General features: G+C 41.8%; 1 protein-coding gene across 2 annotated transcripts; it reads right to left on the bottom strand.

The window, feature by feature from the left end:
- Positions 1-1,135: 1,135 nt before the first annotated feature.
- Positions 1,136-15,279, bottom strand: IDS (iduronate 2-sulfatase). 2 transcript variants are annotated; one of them, XM_090150123.1, is made up of 9 exons: positions 14,774-14,950; positions 13,537-13,673; positions 12,942-13,119; positions 12,085-12,173; positions 10,621-10,821; positions 9,853-10,023; positions 9,596-9,722; positions 7,947-8,120; positions 1,136-7,279 (listed from the first exon to the last, which is right to left on the bottom strand). In XM_090150123.1, exons 2-9 carry the CDS (start codon positions 13,666-13,668, stop codon positions 6,777-6,779), a joined length of 1,575 nt encoding a protein of 524 aa, XP_090006249.1. In that variant the 5' UTR covers positions 13,669-13,673; positions 14,774-14,950; the 3' UTR covers positions 1,136-6,776. The 2 variants fall into 2 exon arrangements, with proteins under 2 accessions (XP_090006249.1, XP_031458533.2); XM_031602673.2 differs by lacking the exon at positions 14,774-14,950 and adding an exon at positions 14,997-15,279 and having other exon boundaries at positions 1,138-7,279.
- Positions 15,280-15,990: the final 711 nt, after the last annotated feature.

Raw genomic sequence — 15,990 nt, forward strand, 5'->3', positions numbered from 1 at the left:
GAAATCAAAATAAACTTTTTCCAGACGTGTGATTAATATTTGCCCTTGCATTGGGCAACTTGTTGAAGGGGCAAGCACTGCTTAACATTCACCGCAGCTCTCGGGTCAGGAGAACCTTTTCTTTGACTCTGCAGGGGTTGTGCAGCCTGGCTTCTCAGGAGGGAGGGATGGTAGGAGCGCCTCCTGCAGCAGGATCAGGCAGGAACAGAGCAGGGCTGGGGAGTGTTGTGTTGGATGGGAAATGTAAGAAAAAAACACAACTCTGTTTTTTGAAGAAAAATTATTATTGCGTTTTTCAGTTGGGCACCTGTTCTTTATAGTAGTGTGTCCTGTATTAGGACTACCTCATGTTATTTGTAAACCATCTTCAGAAAGCTTTGGAAAAGCATAAACAGCCTTGGGCTAAAAGCAATGGGATATGGAATCCAATGTCCTTTCAATGCAGCTCATCTGACTCATTAGCTCTGCAGGCCGGAGTCCTCGGTCTGTAAAACAGGAATAATCTCTGACTGCCCCTCTCTGTTTATTCAGGGTGAGAGCTGGGCTTATCACTGATCTTGAGCACTGAAAACAGAACAGGCTTAAATCTTCGACACTACTAATGTTAATTTTTTAATGGTGCCAGATAAGAAGCTGCACTTATTGGGATTTCCCATTATTTTCTTAGTGACAATAGTTTGATATTTCCTTGGAAGACAAGGTTTTCATTTAAAAAAAAAAGTAAATCTGTTTTAGAAACTAAAACTAACATTAGTGATATTGAGTCATTTCATTTTGACAGAATTGAACACTTCTGGTCAAGATCTTTTGCTTTGGTTTCATTATTTTGACAAACTAATTGCATTCTCATTTGTTGTAATTCTTTAGTGTGTCAAAATTATACAGTGAGAAAACTCAAAATGATGAAACTGAAGGCCCCTCATCTTACCAAAACATAAGTTCCAATACAACTGTCAGCAAAACAGTTCTTCTACACTGAGTCTGATTTAACCAAAAAAACGTTTTCCTGACAGAAAACACGCAGTCTGATGATACTCAGAGAGCTCTTATAATTTCTTCAGATGATGCGTAGGCAAGACTTTGTTCAGAAGGCATGCAGCTAATTCTCAACAGTGCTTTGCAGTCCAATACAACCCTTAAGCATAACCAGGCTCCAGCTCCCTCTGTAGCCACTGCAAGTAGCTCCAGCAGGATGCAGAAGAGGAACTCAGTCTGGAATTCTGCTCAGTACTGAACACAAGCTGGCCATGGAGCACACTGAAACTGATAGGAATACATTGTTTATTGAAAACTGCTCATCAGTGATGCTATAAGGAGTAAGCAGGGCAACTTCAGCAGAATGTACAACATATTAAAATTGCAGACAGATTCTGCTATACCAGGGCAAAAAAAAAAAAAAAAAAAAAAAGAGCAAGAGATCAGAATATGTGGATAATACCAATGGACAACACTCAGAACAAAACTCACAAAACACTGTCCAGAGGTAGGTCTTCTTTGAGTATCTCTCTGAAGCAGTTTTGTATTTGCATAGTGAATCACAACTTGTACAAATCTGACAGATATTATACTGAGAATACAAAAATAAATTACATCAGAAACAAGATTTGAGTACCTAGCAGTACCTAATTAATTCTGCTATGCCTAAAACCAGACAGATACAACATTTCCCTTTTGAATCCTGCTCTTTCTAGATTTCTGTTCTATTTTCTTGCTGGATTCTAATCTTTCAGACATTACTTCATATTTAATTTCGCTGTTCTTTATATCTTACTGTTTTTTTCCTCTCTGCTGCTTCAGTTCAGCTGTTATCCCCACTCCATGTCCAACTCACATACAGAAATATCAAGCTCTATCAGTTCCCCCTGCTTACTCAAAGCTCCATTATAGCACATTCCAGGACTTTCACACACTGCTGCTCAGCATTGAATCGGGTGTTAATGAAAGGGCAAACAGCTCTTTGCTGCTTCATATGGTGGATCTCGATGCTGGAAGTCAAACTCCTTTCAGAAGCAGATCTGCCACAGGCTTCAAAAAGGAGATCTGCACGTGTGGGCAGAGGAGAATATTGGAGTCAAGATCTACCCATGCAGATCTAAAGATAATTTTCATTAGCTAGACGTCAGTCAAACAGACGTTTAAAAAGTTGACACAGACAATTCAACTTGGTTGGGAATTTTAAACATGAACAGCAAGGTGGTCTGCAGCCTAGAAAACTGTCATAAAACCTAGTTACCAAGAGGGCCATTTCATTCTTTACATAATGTTTCACATTTAAACACTCAGTGCCTATTAGAGAGAAATATCCATATTCACCTAAGGATCTCAGTTGCCACCACTAGCCACTTCCCAAATTTAGTCTGAAACTGACTTTAACCTAAAGAGATGAAACATAAGCTGACTGCAGTACCCTATAAAAGCTGGATCTTGGTCATGATACTACAGCCATTTTGCCAATGGCAACTTTGCTCCCCATCAGAGAAAATGCATGTTAACATCAGAAATTAAGAAATATCCTGATTAGAGGCATCACGTCTACATCCCTTCTGCCATGCTGTGGAACACTCATTCCAGCAGGGGACTCCACTTGACCAGCAGAAGGTAGTAGCAAGTTGCTAATATATAATTAACATGCAACAACAATTAATTAGTCAGCATCTGACCAATAACCATGACATTCAGCTGCTTTTGCCTGCCTCACAACACAGAAACATTTGCAACTCCCACAGACAGCTATTAATTCAAATATACCCTACTTCCCTCAGCAAGTGCAGAGCACCAAAGGCCAAAAGGAGCATTCCAATCTGTTGCACAGTGCAGTATGAAGCAACATTTCCAGACACCCCAGCATGCACAGCATGCTGGAAATTAGACCCAAACCCTACCTCTGCAGACAGCAAGTCATAAACATTCAACTCAGATATTCCAAAATGCACCCAAATACACAGTCATCTTCATTTTTAAATGACCCCTGTTAGTTTGTACGTAGTGACTTTGTTTTTAGAACCTGTACAGCTGTACACTAGAAACTTCAGAGTTATGACTGACTGAGGTATGGCTGGTTAAGGAATGTTTTCAAATCCATCGCTTAATTGCTCCCTGTACATTAACTTATTAACAGAGGCCTGTTTATTGACTCTGCTTTGTGCCAAGTGCTTACAACAGCTACTCTAGAGTCCCCAGTGGAATCTCTCCATACACATACTGCAGGTAACAATTCCTGCTGATGCAGCATCATGCTGTTCTTCCAGCTGTTCTGGTGCCAGCCAGAGAAATAGGGTCAGCATTGGTATCTTATTTGTTTCCTGATGCTTGGCTTGCATCCTCCTTCCCTCTAGAGAGAGCATTGTTCACAAAAGCACTTTATTTTTATTGCTCCTGTTAAGCTCTTTTTGCTCTTCAGCAGAGGCTGCTCAGCCTAGCAAAACCCAGAGTGCAGGCTCTCCAGTGGAAGCAGTATTTGGGTTTGAGAAACATGTCTCCTGCCTTTGCTTCTGCTGCTTTTGTACTTCTCATAAAAAATTCCACACCAATCTAACTCACACAACGCTTCTAAGAGCAGAGATCTTTCACTGCTGTGCCCCACTCATGTCCTAAAAAAATGTTAAGCCTCAAACAGCAGCAGGCAGAAGGAAATTGCTTGCTAGGTGGACTGCAGTCCTGCTCATTGACTTGTGCAATTATTCAAGAACGTCCTTGCTCTGAGCACGTGGATATGTGTCTTGATTCACTAGCTGTCAGAGACAATTCTGTTTCATGTCCCCTAAAAACATTACTAGATTTTGATTAAGGAAGGTCAAGGATGGCTTTTCCCTTCCAATACTGAGACTTGAGGGAAAAAAAAAAGCAAAGAAAAAGAAAAAGGTACTCATCACCTTTTATCTCCACTTGAAAAATCAAATTGCCTGAAATGACAGAAGCCATAGATAGCAGTACATACAAGAACGTTGCCATGCAAATAGGTTCCTGAAACTACAGCATGTAGGTTAAGTCCCCTAAAAAGTATTTTTACAGAACAAAGCAATGCTCAGGCAGCCAATTCTAGGACAATATCGATTTGCCAGAGCAATTTTAAATGTGTATTGTTACTGACCTAGCATATTGGAGACTTAAATTAATCCTTAATGCTTCAGTACATTCAAAAAAAAAAACCAAACCAAACAAAAACAAAAACAAAAAAACAACTTTCCCAGTATTTGATTTGCCTTTGAAGGTAAGAATGTCAAGAGACATAATTAGCTCTAGCTGCAGACTCCAAATCTTCTGGCACCACTGTCAATAAAACACGTCCTCAGCCAGTGTGAAATTGGTATAGCTACACTGGATCTGCTACATGCAGCTGCAGTATTTCACACCAACTGAGGATCGAAGTATACATGTATAAATGAAGGAAGCATATGTTTTCATCTGGATTAATAATGCTGCAGAACACAGAGCATCTCAAGCTGAGTAAAACAAATGACAAGTTCATAAGAAATATATTCTTCTAATTGAGTTTAGGGCACTAAATAACTGCTGTCTTCTAACAGGGAATCAGATTCATGGAGGATATCTCCACATTAATTAGGAGCAAGACTGTCACATGGATTTTAATGAAATAAAGTTATGTCTGTGGCTTCTCTAGGATATTAAAGTCAATTTATCTGAGGAAGACACATAACAGCTGGCTTTTTCTTTTTGTAGGAATTGGAAGAACAGTTCATTGAGGAAGGTAAGCAGGAGTTAGCATTCAGAACAAGGTCTTATCTGCTAAGATTTTGATATTCTGAAAGCCTCAATCACCAAGATGGAATTATAGAAATCCAGCAGGCTGATAGAACAACAAATTATACCACCATCATGCTAGAGCAGTGCTCATGGCAGTGAGCATGATGCACAGACAGGACTTAGATCAGAATGCAGCCAAAACATTTTTCAGCTACAAGATCCCAATCATGCTGGCCTCAAATCATTTGGCCACACAGAAATATACTTGCCAGCATAGTATTAGACAACTACTGCTTTGCATCTGTGTTGCTAAACACAAGAGAACTTAAATCTAAATGAAAGGTTTTTAGCTGTCTTAGTCCAGAACACAAAGTTGGGAGGTAGTGTTGATCTGCCTGAGGGGAGAAAGGAACTACAGAGGGACCTGGATAGACTGGGCCAATGTTAACTGTATGAGTTTCAATAGGGCCAAGTGTCGGGCCCTGCAACCCCAGGCAACCCTACAGGCTTGGGGAGGAGTGGCTGGAAAGCTGCCTGATGGAAAGGGACCTCGGTGTACTGGTGGACAGTCAGCTGAATATGAGCCAGCACTGTGCCCAGGTGGCCAAGAAGCCCAATGCATCCTGGCTTGTATCAGCAATGCTGTGGTGAGCAGGACCAGGGAAGTCATCCTGCCCCTGTGCTCGGCACTGGTGAGGCCTCACCTCGAGTGCTGTGTTCAGTTTTGGGCACCTCAGTACAGAAAGGACACGGAGGTGCTGGAGCAGGTCCAAAGAAGGGCAGCAAGGCTGGTGAAGGGCTTGGAGGATGTGTCCCGTGAGGAGAGACTGAAGGAACTGGGGCTGTTCAGTCTGGGGAAAAGGAGGCTGAGGGGAGACCTTATTGCTCTCTTCCAATATACAAAAGGTGCTTATAGTGAGAGCGGGGTTGGTCTCTTCTCACTGGTGACAGGATGAAGGGAAATGGCTTTAAGTTGCACCAGGATAAGTTTAGGTTGGATATCAGAACAAACTTCTTTACAGAAAGGGTTGTTAAGCACTGGAATGGACTCCCCAGGGAGGTGGTTGAGTCACCATCCCTGGATGTGTTTAAAAACCATTTGGACGTGGTGCTCAGGAACATGATTTAGTGGAGGGTTGTTAGAGTTAGGGTAGTTAGGTTAGGGTGTGATTGGACTCAATGATCTTTAAGGTCTTTCCAACCTGGTTCTATGATTCTAAATAAACTGCCAAACCCCACTTCGCATTTTAGAAAACAAATATCCAAGTATCTATCACTGCAGATAAGAAGTGATAGGACATGACAACTCACAGGTGTGCCAAGCAGTTCTACAAATAGATGCCAGCAAGCTACAACAGCTAAAGATTTCTATCTGCTCTCACCTGTGGGACCTCATTGGACAGATCCTCACTAAAAACTACAGGAGAGTACTGTGGTGTTACATTAACCCCTCAGTCTTCTTCAGCATTTAAGTAATGAAATCATTCACATATGTTATGAAAATTCAGGCCCCCTCCCATAGGTTAAGAAGGAGTAATCTCCCAGTAATTCTTCTCAAAATAAAAGTTTAACATTTTTGAATGAAACACATAAGATTTCCCTTGAAGTTCCAGTCAGTTCTACTACAGGCTGATGACAGACACCTCAGTTCCTCACTGCTACCAAATGTCCCCTTGATAACTCTAGCTCCAAGCCTCAGGGTGAAGTGGATAGAACCTGTTTACCAGGACACGTTCTCTGCATAGCCTTTCAAGTAGAAAAGTTCCTTTTTTTCCACATTCCACAGCAGCTTCAGCACAGGTGATGAATGTTTCTTCAGTCACTACTACACTGAAGATCACAAAGTTGTTTCACAGTACAGGTCTGCATGTAATCTTTTCAAAAGTGTTTTAAAACAAGCATACAACACAACTGCAGAAATAATTTCACTGACTAGTAAGAGTTGTAACATGAGAAAAGCATTAGCTGGTGTTTTTATACAAACAGGATTTTAATTTAGTCCACGTGCTTTCTGCACATCAGAAAGGTGTCATAGCAAAAAAAGCAAGAGATCCACACAAAGTTCCTGATGCCTAATGCTTCAGGAAGTCAACAATTTTTTTGAAAAGATGACCATGCAAGGTATTGTTATAGATGTTATTATCCTGGTTTGGATCAGTCTCCATCATATACAGCTCTCCTGCATGGACATCCTCAAAGTCAGCGCTAAAGTTCTCAGGATTAAACCGAACCCATACAGTGTATCTGCAGTCAACTGTACGCATGGAATAGCCCATGATTCTGATGTCTTTTAGCTTCGGCTTGTCAGAGTCCCACTGTGGAGTGTCTGCAGGCCGGGGATACTGGCTGAAAGCAACAGGTTCTTCACTGTTACACCTGTTAGTGTCATTACAACCATCCTCCTCCTTCTGTACCTTCTGTTCAGAGGACTTAAAATACCGGACAATGCTTGCCCCCTCAGTGCACAGTGCAACATGAAATGAAGTCCTTGGGCACGCAGGAGGAACCTGCAGGCCAGCAAGTTCAGCAAGCGTTGAAAAGAGAGAGACAAGCTCTACCATTTTTTTGCTTTGTCCTGGAAGAAACACCAAAATACATATTACTGAACATGATGATTTGTCAGACATTGGTACATATTTGGAACTTACTCCCATAACTGAATTGGTATTTTATTGCAAGTGCTCTGTACTAGATGTGTGGAGTAATATAATCAAGGTGTAGCAGTTTGCTCTGAGGATGCTAGGCTATATATATTTTAACGAGAAGAAATTTTTGCACTTACAGTTCTCAAATGTGCAAACTCTTCAAGACAACGACATTCATTACTTTGAGAAAAAAACCTCAGAAACACAAAGCAAATTCCAGTGTCAACTGTTTAACATGACTGCTTTTATCAAAACAGTTCCTAATGTCACAGTCCTACTACACAGAGACATAGAGAACTCTTACTCATTACTGTTTCAAAGCAGCTGCCACTACAAAAGGGAGGTTGAGTATTGTTTCATTCTTGTGTAGTACAGACGCCTCAATTACCTGCTGTATTAATGCAGGCATCTACTGCTAAGGCGTAGCTAACCATAGTAGAAGCCTGCGTCCAAATACGGAACATTCCCTTCATCATTTTGTTCCTTATTAGTACAGAAGCACACAACACCAAAAAGCTGCTCATATTTGAAGCATCATTGTATCACTCACTGTTTTTTAAATATATCCAGTGCAAACAAACAAAACCAAAAATTTACCTTGTGGTACCAAGCCTAAAATATTGCTAAAGGGATCAAGGTAGGGGAAGACTCTCTCTCCTTGGCTAGCAGAGGAAGTCGTCATTCCTGGTACATAAAACATCAGCGGCACTTGGGTAGCAACGTCAAAATTGCTGTATTTTGCCCATTCACCATGCTCTCCTAGGGACCATCCTAAATGACAGAGTATAATTCAGAACAGATACAGACTTGTAATTTAGAAGTCATTTCTTTTTCACTGTAAAGTGACTTTGGCAGTTGAGGCCATTAGTCTTATCAAGGTTATATTAAAACGCAAATAACCTATCTGTGTTTAAACATAACAAGATTTTTCTAATACAAAAACTATTTCAACAGGCATGTAAATCTTGCAACTTGATATTCTCATATCAAGGAAACAATTACACCTGTCTCTATTTCCATTATCCTAGATTAGAATTAGGAAATCAGTATTAAAACAGCATAAAAGAGGAACTGGGATTAGTCATTGCACCTGCAAGAATCTTCACCTTGAAGTTTTGTGCAGCTGCCAGCTCTCCAATACCAGTTACACTGTAACTGAATATCTCTTGGAGCCAATACTGCTATCTAAGCCAGACTGCCACATCAGGATGCTACTCTGAAGAAAGCAATAGAGTTAAAATCTCTTTAGCTTTCCCCATCCTCTTGGAGAAGATGCCAACATGGCTTCCTTTCAGGGCAGACTGATTGCTAACTTCACTATTTGCAAAATTTTTTGTCTCATTTTGCTGACATGGTACTGGAAACACCACTTGTTTACAGTTAACCACAGCAAGAAAAGCAGAAGAAAAAAAAAGAGAAAGAAAAATAAAGAAATGAAAGAAGGAAATTCAGACTGAGTGGCAGATTGGCAAGTCAGGAGGTACATCTAGAACTTCTTTTGTACAAGAAGTGTTAATTCTATTACTCTGCAATTCACAAGGGCTTTTTTACACAGACATACTCACAAACCTTAACCAAACATGTGACTTTAAATTGTTGTAGTTAAGTCATACCCTGTTTTAAGTCAGCTAAGCCATTTCACAATTAAGAGGACCACAGGAAGATTATCTTAATGAATATTAGAATACTGAAGCAATTACAAGCTTGAGGCATTTTTCCCATAATTCAAAGACCCCAAATATGAGAGGGGAAAACAAATTGCTATCAGTTTACACACTGCTAGCAGCAATGACGTGCAAAAAAAAGAAAACAAAACCCAACATTTTAGTGGTTAATGAGAAAGCTTGTTGCCCACTGTAGCAGATGCTCTTTACAAACTGCAAAGAGGGCGACATGGTGGCAATCCTATAGCAGCGCTCTTCCCAGCAGGAGCCACTCCTTGAGGTAGGAGGTGGGAATGTAGTAAGCTCAGCCCAGTGTTCTGGAAGGCAGCCTCATAACACACTCATCTCTATACTCATAGCCAACCCTCAACCTGATTAAAGACAGAGGTGCCTGCAGAGGAACAGAGCCACAGTCATAGAACTCCATGTCGGTCCATTAAGGATGGACAGACTAGCCAGATATACATGGTACAGCAGCTCTGCTATGCATTATAAAAACACACACCTAATTAACACGCCAGCACTGAGTTGCACAATTAAGAATTTACCAGCAGGGAGCTGGAGGAAGATTTAGACACTTACCATGATCAGCAGTAAAAACTACTATTGTGCTATTTGAGAGTCCTACATCATCTAAAGCATTCAAGAGCAGGCCGACCTGCATATCCAGGTAAGAAACTGCTGCATAGTAGCTCTGACGAATCAGCCTCTGAAAATTAAGAAACAGGAGAAAAAAGAAAAAAAAAAGCTGGATACCTCAGAACATCTAAAAGCAGCCTCTTGCTCCCTTGCATTTGAATAAGTTATGGAAGTTTGATTTCACTGTATTGACAGCTTACCTGGAAGTCATCTGGAAGTGGCCCATAAGGGAAAGTAACATTTAATGCTTTCACATCATCCCTCTGTCTGATATCCATCCAGGGGTTGTACGCCACAGGAGGTAGTTTCTCAGGCACCCAGGGATCTGGGGCTAATGTGATGTTTTCCAGGGGGTACAACTTCAGAAATTCCTTTGCAACACAAGCACACAAAGACTGTCCTCACCTTTAAGGTCTACTGTTATATTGCATTGCAAACCATTAACCGTTTCTCCTTGCATGACCCTTCCTTAATATTCTTACAGTTAGTTTATAAGACTTCAGCCATCCCCAAGTACAAAAAGGTAACATTGTTATGTTAGTTAATTCCAACAAATTTCTGAAAAATTCTGAGTTAGTAACTGGTATCATATCTCTTAACACAGTCTCCCGAATCTCAAAGTTACACTGAAATATAAGGCCCAACGTTGCCACCTCTAATATGAGTAGGACTTCTGCTACTGGCTCATATGGAGAAGCGAGAAGGCCTTACTATGTCACATCATGACAAATAGTATCTCCATGCAATAGCTATCAGACTATTAAGGTGGTAGATGTCCAAATTTTAGCTGACTGGTCACAACTCTCACTAAACACCCTGAAATTCAACACAGCTCTAAAATTATATTGAGTAAAGGCTGTTTTTCAGTTTTCTTTTCAGAAACAATAATAACAAAGCATCTGTGAAACAGCTTTAATAAGAAAAACACTTTTCTAAGTTCCTTTCACCACAGGCTTTAGGTTCCTCACCTGTGGATACCTCAAAGGGATGTGTGGCTTATGGTAACCAACAGCCAGGAAGAATTTTTGCTTCTTGGTTTTCATAACGTTCAGTAAGCGTATGGCTTCTTCAGTGGTTTGAATGTCAGGCAGAGTACCACCAGGCATTTCTGTCACATCTACTGGGCACACCAAGTTAGCATAAAGTCTTCCATCTTTTCCCCTGCAGGTCTTAAAAAAAAAAAAAAAAAAAAAAAGTTATGTAATTTAACTTCTGCACAAGCAAAGAAATAATCTTCAGTTCTGTAATTGTCAAATAACTTTGTTTCTCAACCCTTTCACATACTGCAGATCATATGCAAAAATGAATTTCACAACTTCTGTGAACACTGAAACCACCAACCAGCTTGATGACTGAGGCAGAAAGTTTCAGGGGCTGATGAATGCACAAAACATACAACAATTTTTATGTCTAAAGAAAAGCAGAATCTCTTCTAAAGCTGGCCAAAACTTGAAAAGTAGTTACACAGAAAAAGACAGAGCTTCTATAATGAATAGAGGCTCTGACCTATTAACAAGAAGGTACAACCTGGTTACACTATACACATGCATTTTTTGATTCCTCTGATCCCATAGAAAGCTGCCTGAAAGCTACTAATGAGTCATTAATTTCTGAGCAAGTCCAGCCATTTATGGTCAGTGAGGAAAGATAAATTCACACAAATGGCTGCCAAGAAAAGGCGGCCTCAGCAGGTAGCTTGGGAGAGCTGCTAAATGAACGTAAAGAGAAGTATGTCATGGATACAAATGCTGTTGTTAAAATCAGTATTTTTCAGCAGTAAATGCAAGAACAAAGTATCACCAAGGCTGCCTGTACCCTCACAGCTGCATCTCCTAGCTCTGACATTTACAGACTCCAGCACACAGTGTTATTCCAGTACGTGCACAAGTGTAAAATAAATTCTTTTAGGCCATGTTTAAGAGTAACAAACATTCTAGAAAATCAAATTAAAGTTTCAGATAATTTAAAGTTTTTTTCAATTATGAGTTCCCCTCCCTGGCTCGGCTCTATATCTGTAATATAAATTCACCAAGCCTATGACAATGTTTTACAAAAAAACCATTCAGTTACAACTGAATAGAGTAAGACCAGCATGGAAGCTGACAACTGCACTTTTCAGATAAAGAATTCCATGACATAGACGCATGGTTAAGATCACTTTATCTTGAATTCATCTTTATATCTCAGTAACATTACCAAATTCTAATTTCTAAATACTTAAGTTCAGAATGGGCTTATGAATTAACATGACACAACTTACCATGGAGTACAGACCTCCCTTGGAAGTTTTAGCAGCAGTATCAAACTGGAGTAGTTATTTCCTTGTCCAGTGTTACAGTCTCAAAAGCCAGACCACAGGCTTATGTTAGACACAAAGAACTTTGTTATACCTGAAAACCTTTCTTTGTTAGCATCCCACAAATCACTTTTACCTTATCATTTTCATATTTTTCAGTAGAAGGATGAAAGGGTGGAATGGACCAGCTGTATGGATAGTCATCGCTGTAATTGGATGAAACTCCTGACAAAAGTAAACATATAAAAGTGTTCCAGTAATTCACTAAATCAGGAAGCTCCAATGCAAACGTGAGTTGTTTTCAAAATATATGTTTATTTGTAATTCCACATTCTAAACATAGGCTATTCTCCCTGAAATACACCTGTTATTGAGAAAAGACACTTAAGCTTTTCAAAGAACCTTACTTTAGGAGCAGAAGAAACAGAACTAATAATATATACATCCCTAATCAGATTTTTCATCAACTGAACATCTGTAGACCCACATAAGTTAATCTCTGGGGTAAAGATTTACCAGAAAGAGAATCACCTAAGTATTATACTATTTTTCATCTCAGTGGTGTTATTAGTTTTTAACTAAAGAACCAATTTCCTATTTAACCAGTAACATCAGCCATATGGTCTATATCTCCTGATCCAGACAGCCTATTGCATAACATGAAATGTGTGTATGCAAAACTAGGACAATGAGGCTGTTCACCTTTAGTAGACACCTAATTTCAAGACATGTTTTGAAAATGGCAAACATTTCTTCCCATAACCCCTAGACAGAACATGAAAATATGTACTAGATAGTAGTCATCTAATAAATCTTGAGGTATTAGAGATGAACATAAGATTGCCTTTAAATGATCATCTATAACCATAATCTGCCAGACACAACGATTTAAGTTGTCCATATAGATAAAAATCATGTCATTCATACACACACATTCTCAAAAACAGACCTCATATACAGAGTATGTTATGCAGACAACAATTCAAACCTTACCAGGATGAAAAACTTTCCCCACAGACATGGTCACGTAGCCATTCTCTTTGAAATACTGGGGCATTGTGGAATAGTTTCCTGAATGCACTCTCCAGTAGGAGTAGAAGTCATACAGCCGGGTAGTATCAGGTCTGCGCCCAGTAAGGAATGACACTCTACTTGGTGCACACACAGCTTGCTGAGGAGAGAGCCAGACAAAAGGAAAATCAGTTCTGAACATAAAACAAAGCATACCTAGCAACTGCAACCTACCAACTTCAGCATGGCTGGACAAAACATCCAAGGGCTCAAAACTGCAGTGAAAGTGATATACTTCAAGCTGGCTGAACAGCATCTTTATTGGGAACACAAATTCCCAACTGGAACATTTTATCAAGATATACATTTACCTATTTATCATTTTCCTTTGATAACCAATTCCTCCACGCTAAAGTTCATAAATTACATTTCAGCATAACCATTCTTTTCTAATACAATTATTTAAGTAGTTAAGTAATTAAATAAATACCTTTTTTCCCAAAGATCTGCCTAAAACCTATTGTTATAATACCAGTATGTATTTTGCAGAGAGAAAACATTTTTGTTTTTATCTCACCTGTGCATATGCATTGCTGAAGACAATACTATGAGAAGCAAGTTGATCAATGTTAGGAGATTTCACAAGGTTATCTCCATAACAACCCAAAACAGGACGCAGGTCATCCACAACTATAAAAAGGACATTCATGCCATCTAAGAGGAAACAGAACAAGGATACACTAACTTGAGCTTCAGCTATTTTACACACTTAATACAGCCCAGAAATTTTCTGGAAAATTTAACCTGGAAGAATATTTAAGAGAAATAAAATAAGTTAAGTCAGCAAGAACACTGAATATCTTTACAAGGAAATGTAAATACTGGGATTCAATCCCTCAACCAACAGAAACGAATTCAAAGGTTCTCTTTTTATTTGGCCTAGGCAGAACAACTTCCATTCCCTTTCACTTCCCTTTTTCACAGAATCATAGAACGAGTAAGGTTGGAAAAGACCAGTAAGATCATTTTGTCCAATCATCAACCCTTCCCCACCATGTCCCTCAGTGCCACACCTCCACAGTTCTTTAACACCTTGAAGGACAGTGACTCCACCAACTCCTTGGGCAGCCTCTCTACTCTTTGTAACAATAAATCTTTCCTAGCATCCAACCTGAACCTCCCCTGGTGCAACTCGAAGCCATCACCTCTCGTCCTATCGCTGTTACCCGGGAGCAGAGGCCGACCCCCACCTCCCCACAACCTCCATTCAGGGAGCTGTGCTTTAAGGTCTCCCCTGAGCCTCCTCTGCTGCAGACTGACCCATCCCAGCTCTCAGGCCGCTCCCCATCACACTCGTGCTGCAGAGCCCTCACAGCTCCGCTGCCCATCGCTGGACACTCTCCAGGGCCTCCACGCCTGTACTGCAGTGAGGGGCCAACACAGCACTGAGCTGTGACCTCACCAGTGCACAACAGGATGACCACCTCCTGCTTCTGCTGCCTGCACTACTGCTGACAGAAGCCAGGATGCCACCACTGGCTTTCTTGGCCTCCTTATTTCCCTCCACAGCATTTTCTTCAGCTACCGCCAATTCTGTACAGAAAAAAAAAAAAAAAAAAAAAAAAGCTGCAGTCTTTTAGTTCTACCTCCTTTTAAACTTTACAAACTAGGGCCAAAGGAGGATTGTTAAGCTGCATAATCCTGCTCCAAACAGAGTAAAATAAAGCGACGAGCTATCTAACACGAAGCACATGTTATTAAACACTCTCTGAAGGCAGCATGCTATATTACAGCTCCAACACCACAAAAAGTACCGGCAGCCAGCAGCACTCAGAGCCCCGCCGGAACCCGGCACGGAGCGAGGGAGCCCAGCCTGCAGCACGGCGCCCGCGCCCAGAGCTCGGCTCTCCACGCGGCGGCCCGGCAGGAGCCATGCCCTCGCACGGCGCCTTAACCCCGGCCCCGGGAAGCCCGGCCCGATTCGGCCCTCCCTTTCTGCTGCCGGGAAGGACGAGACCCACCCAGGCCCCGCCGCACCTCCGGGCCCCGCCGTCCTGCGAGTGCGGAGCCTGGGGACCGCCGCCGCCACGGAGGAGAGCGCGAAGACCGCGCACGGGGCCGCCAGCAAACAGACGAAGAGTCGGGCGGCGGCCGCCATGTCGCAGTGCCGCGGGGCTAGCGCACCCGGCGGGGCTCTGAGCCCCGGCTCAGTCGCCGTGCCGTTCTCCCGCATGGTGGCGCCGTAGTCCCGCGCAGAGCTGCGCTGCGCCGGGCGCGGTCCGGGTGCGGCGCGCCGCGGGAGCGTTCGGGGCAGCGGGCGGCCGGGAGGGACTGCGGGGGGAGCGGCGGGCCGGATCAGCGGCGCGGCTCAGGCGGCGTTACGGTCTGCCAAGGGAGACGCTGCAGAGTGAGTGCGCGGGTTCGCGTTCTTAGCACCATTTAGTCCTTCCGGGAGTCCCTAGGCATTTAGTGCGACAGTACTCCTCGTTAAGGGAATGGTACCCGGGTAATTACGTCTTCCCCATGCAGATCACAGCGTTGAGGAATGAGGAAGTCAGGTGCGTTACACTTCATATTTAGAGAAGTTCTCTCTGAGTGATACTTAGCTCTCATCCCGTTTGTTAATCAGATCTGCTGCTAGTTAATGCTCATTTTCTTTAAACATGTACTGTACGTCCAGAACTACTACGAGATCCAGGGGCTGAGTTGATGCCGTCTGTTGGGGATGCTCCGTACAGCAGGCAGCAAGCACTGGGCGCCAGGGCTGAGATGTGCACGTTGCTGGCCTCAGTGGACAGGAAAGCTGCATGTTGTTTCCTCTGTGCAGTATTAAAACATACTCCGTAAAAAGCCCTGAAACTCTGCATGGTTTATGTTTTGAATAATGGAAGAGGGAAGGGTTTATTGCTGGTATTCCTGAATGACATGAACTTGTGGTTAACCATACAAATGGTTCCCATTTGCAACTGTAAGGTTACCGAAGAGCAATATAGCAACTCAGAAAAGAATCATAGAAACACAGAATGGCCTG

This window comes from Phasianus colchicus, chromosome 14 (genome assembly GCF_987193195.1).
Source record: "Phasianus colchicus chromosome 14, bPhaCol1.hap1.1, whole genome shotgun sequence".
Lineage (NCBI taxonomy): Eukaryota > Metazoa > Chordata > Aves > Galliformes > Phasianidae > Phasianus > Phasianus colchicus.

Bases quoted from the DNA above. Each gene is read 5' to 3' on its own strand.
- IDS (XM_031602673.2), bottom strand. From the start codon at position 15,192: ATGCGGGAGAACGGCACGGCGACTGAGCCGGGGCTCAGAGCCCCGCCG. The intron at 10,822-12,084 runs GTAAAAGTGATT...TTTTTTTTTAAG, and splicing joins AAAAATATGAAAATGATAAG to ACCTGCAGGGGAAAAGATGG. The intron at 7,280-7,946 runs GTAAATTTTTGG...TGTTTCTTCCAG, and splicing joins TTTAGGCTTGGTACCACAAG to GACAAAGCAAAAAAATGGTA.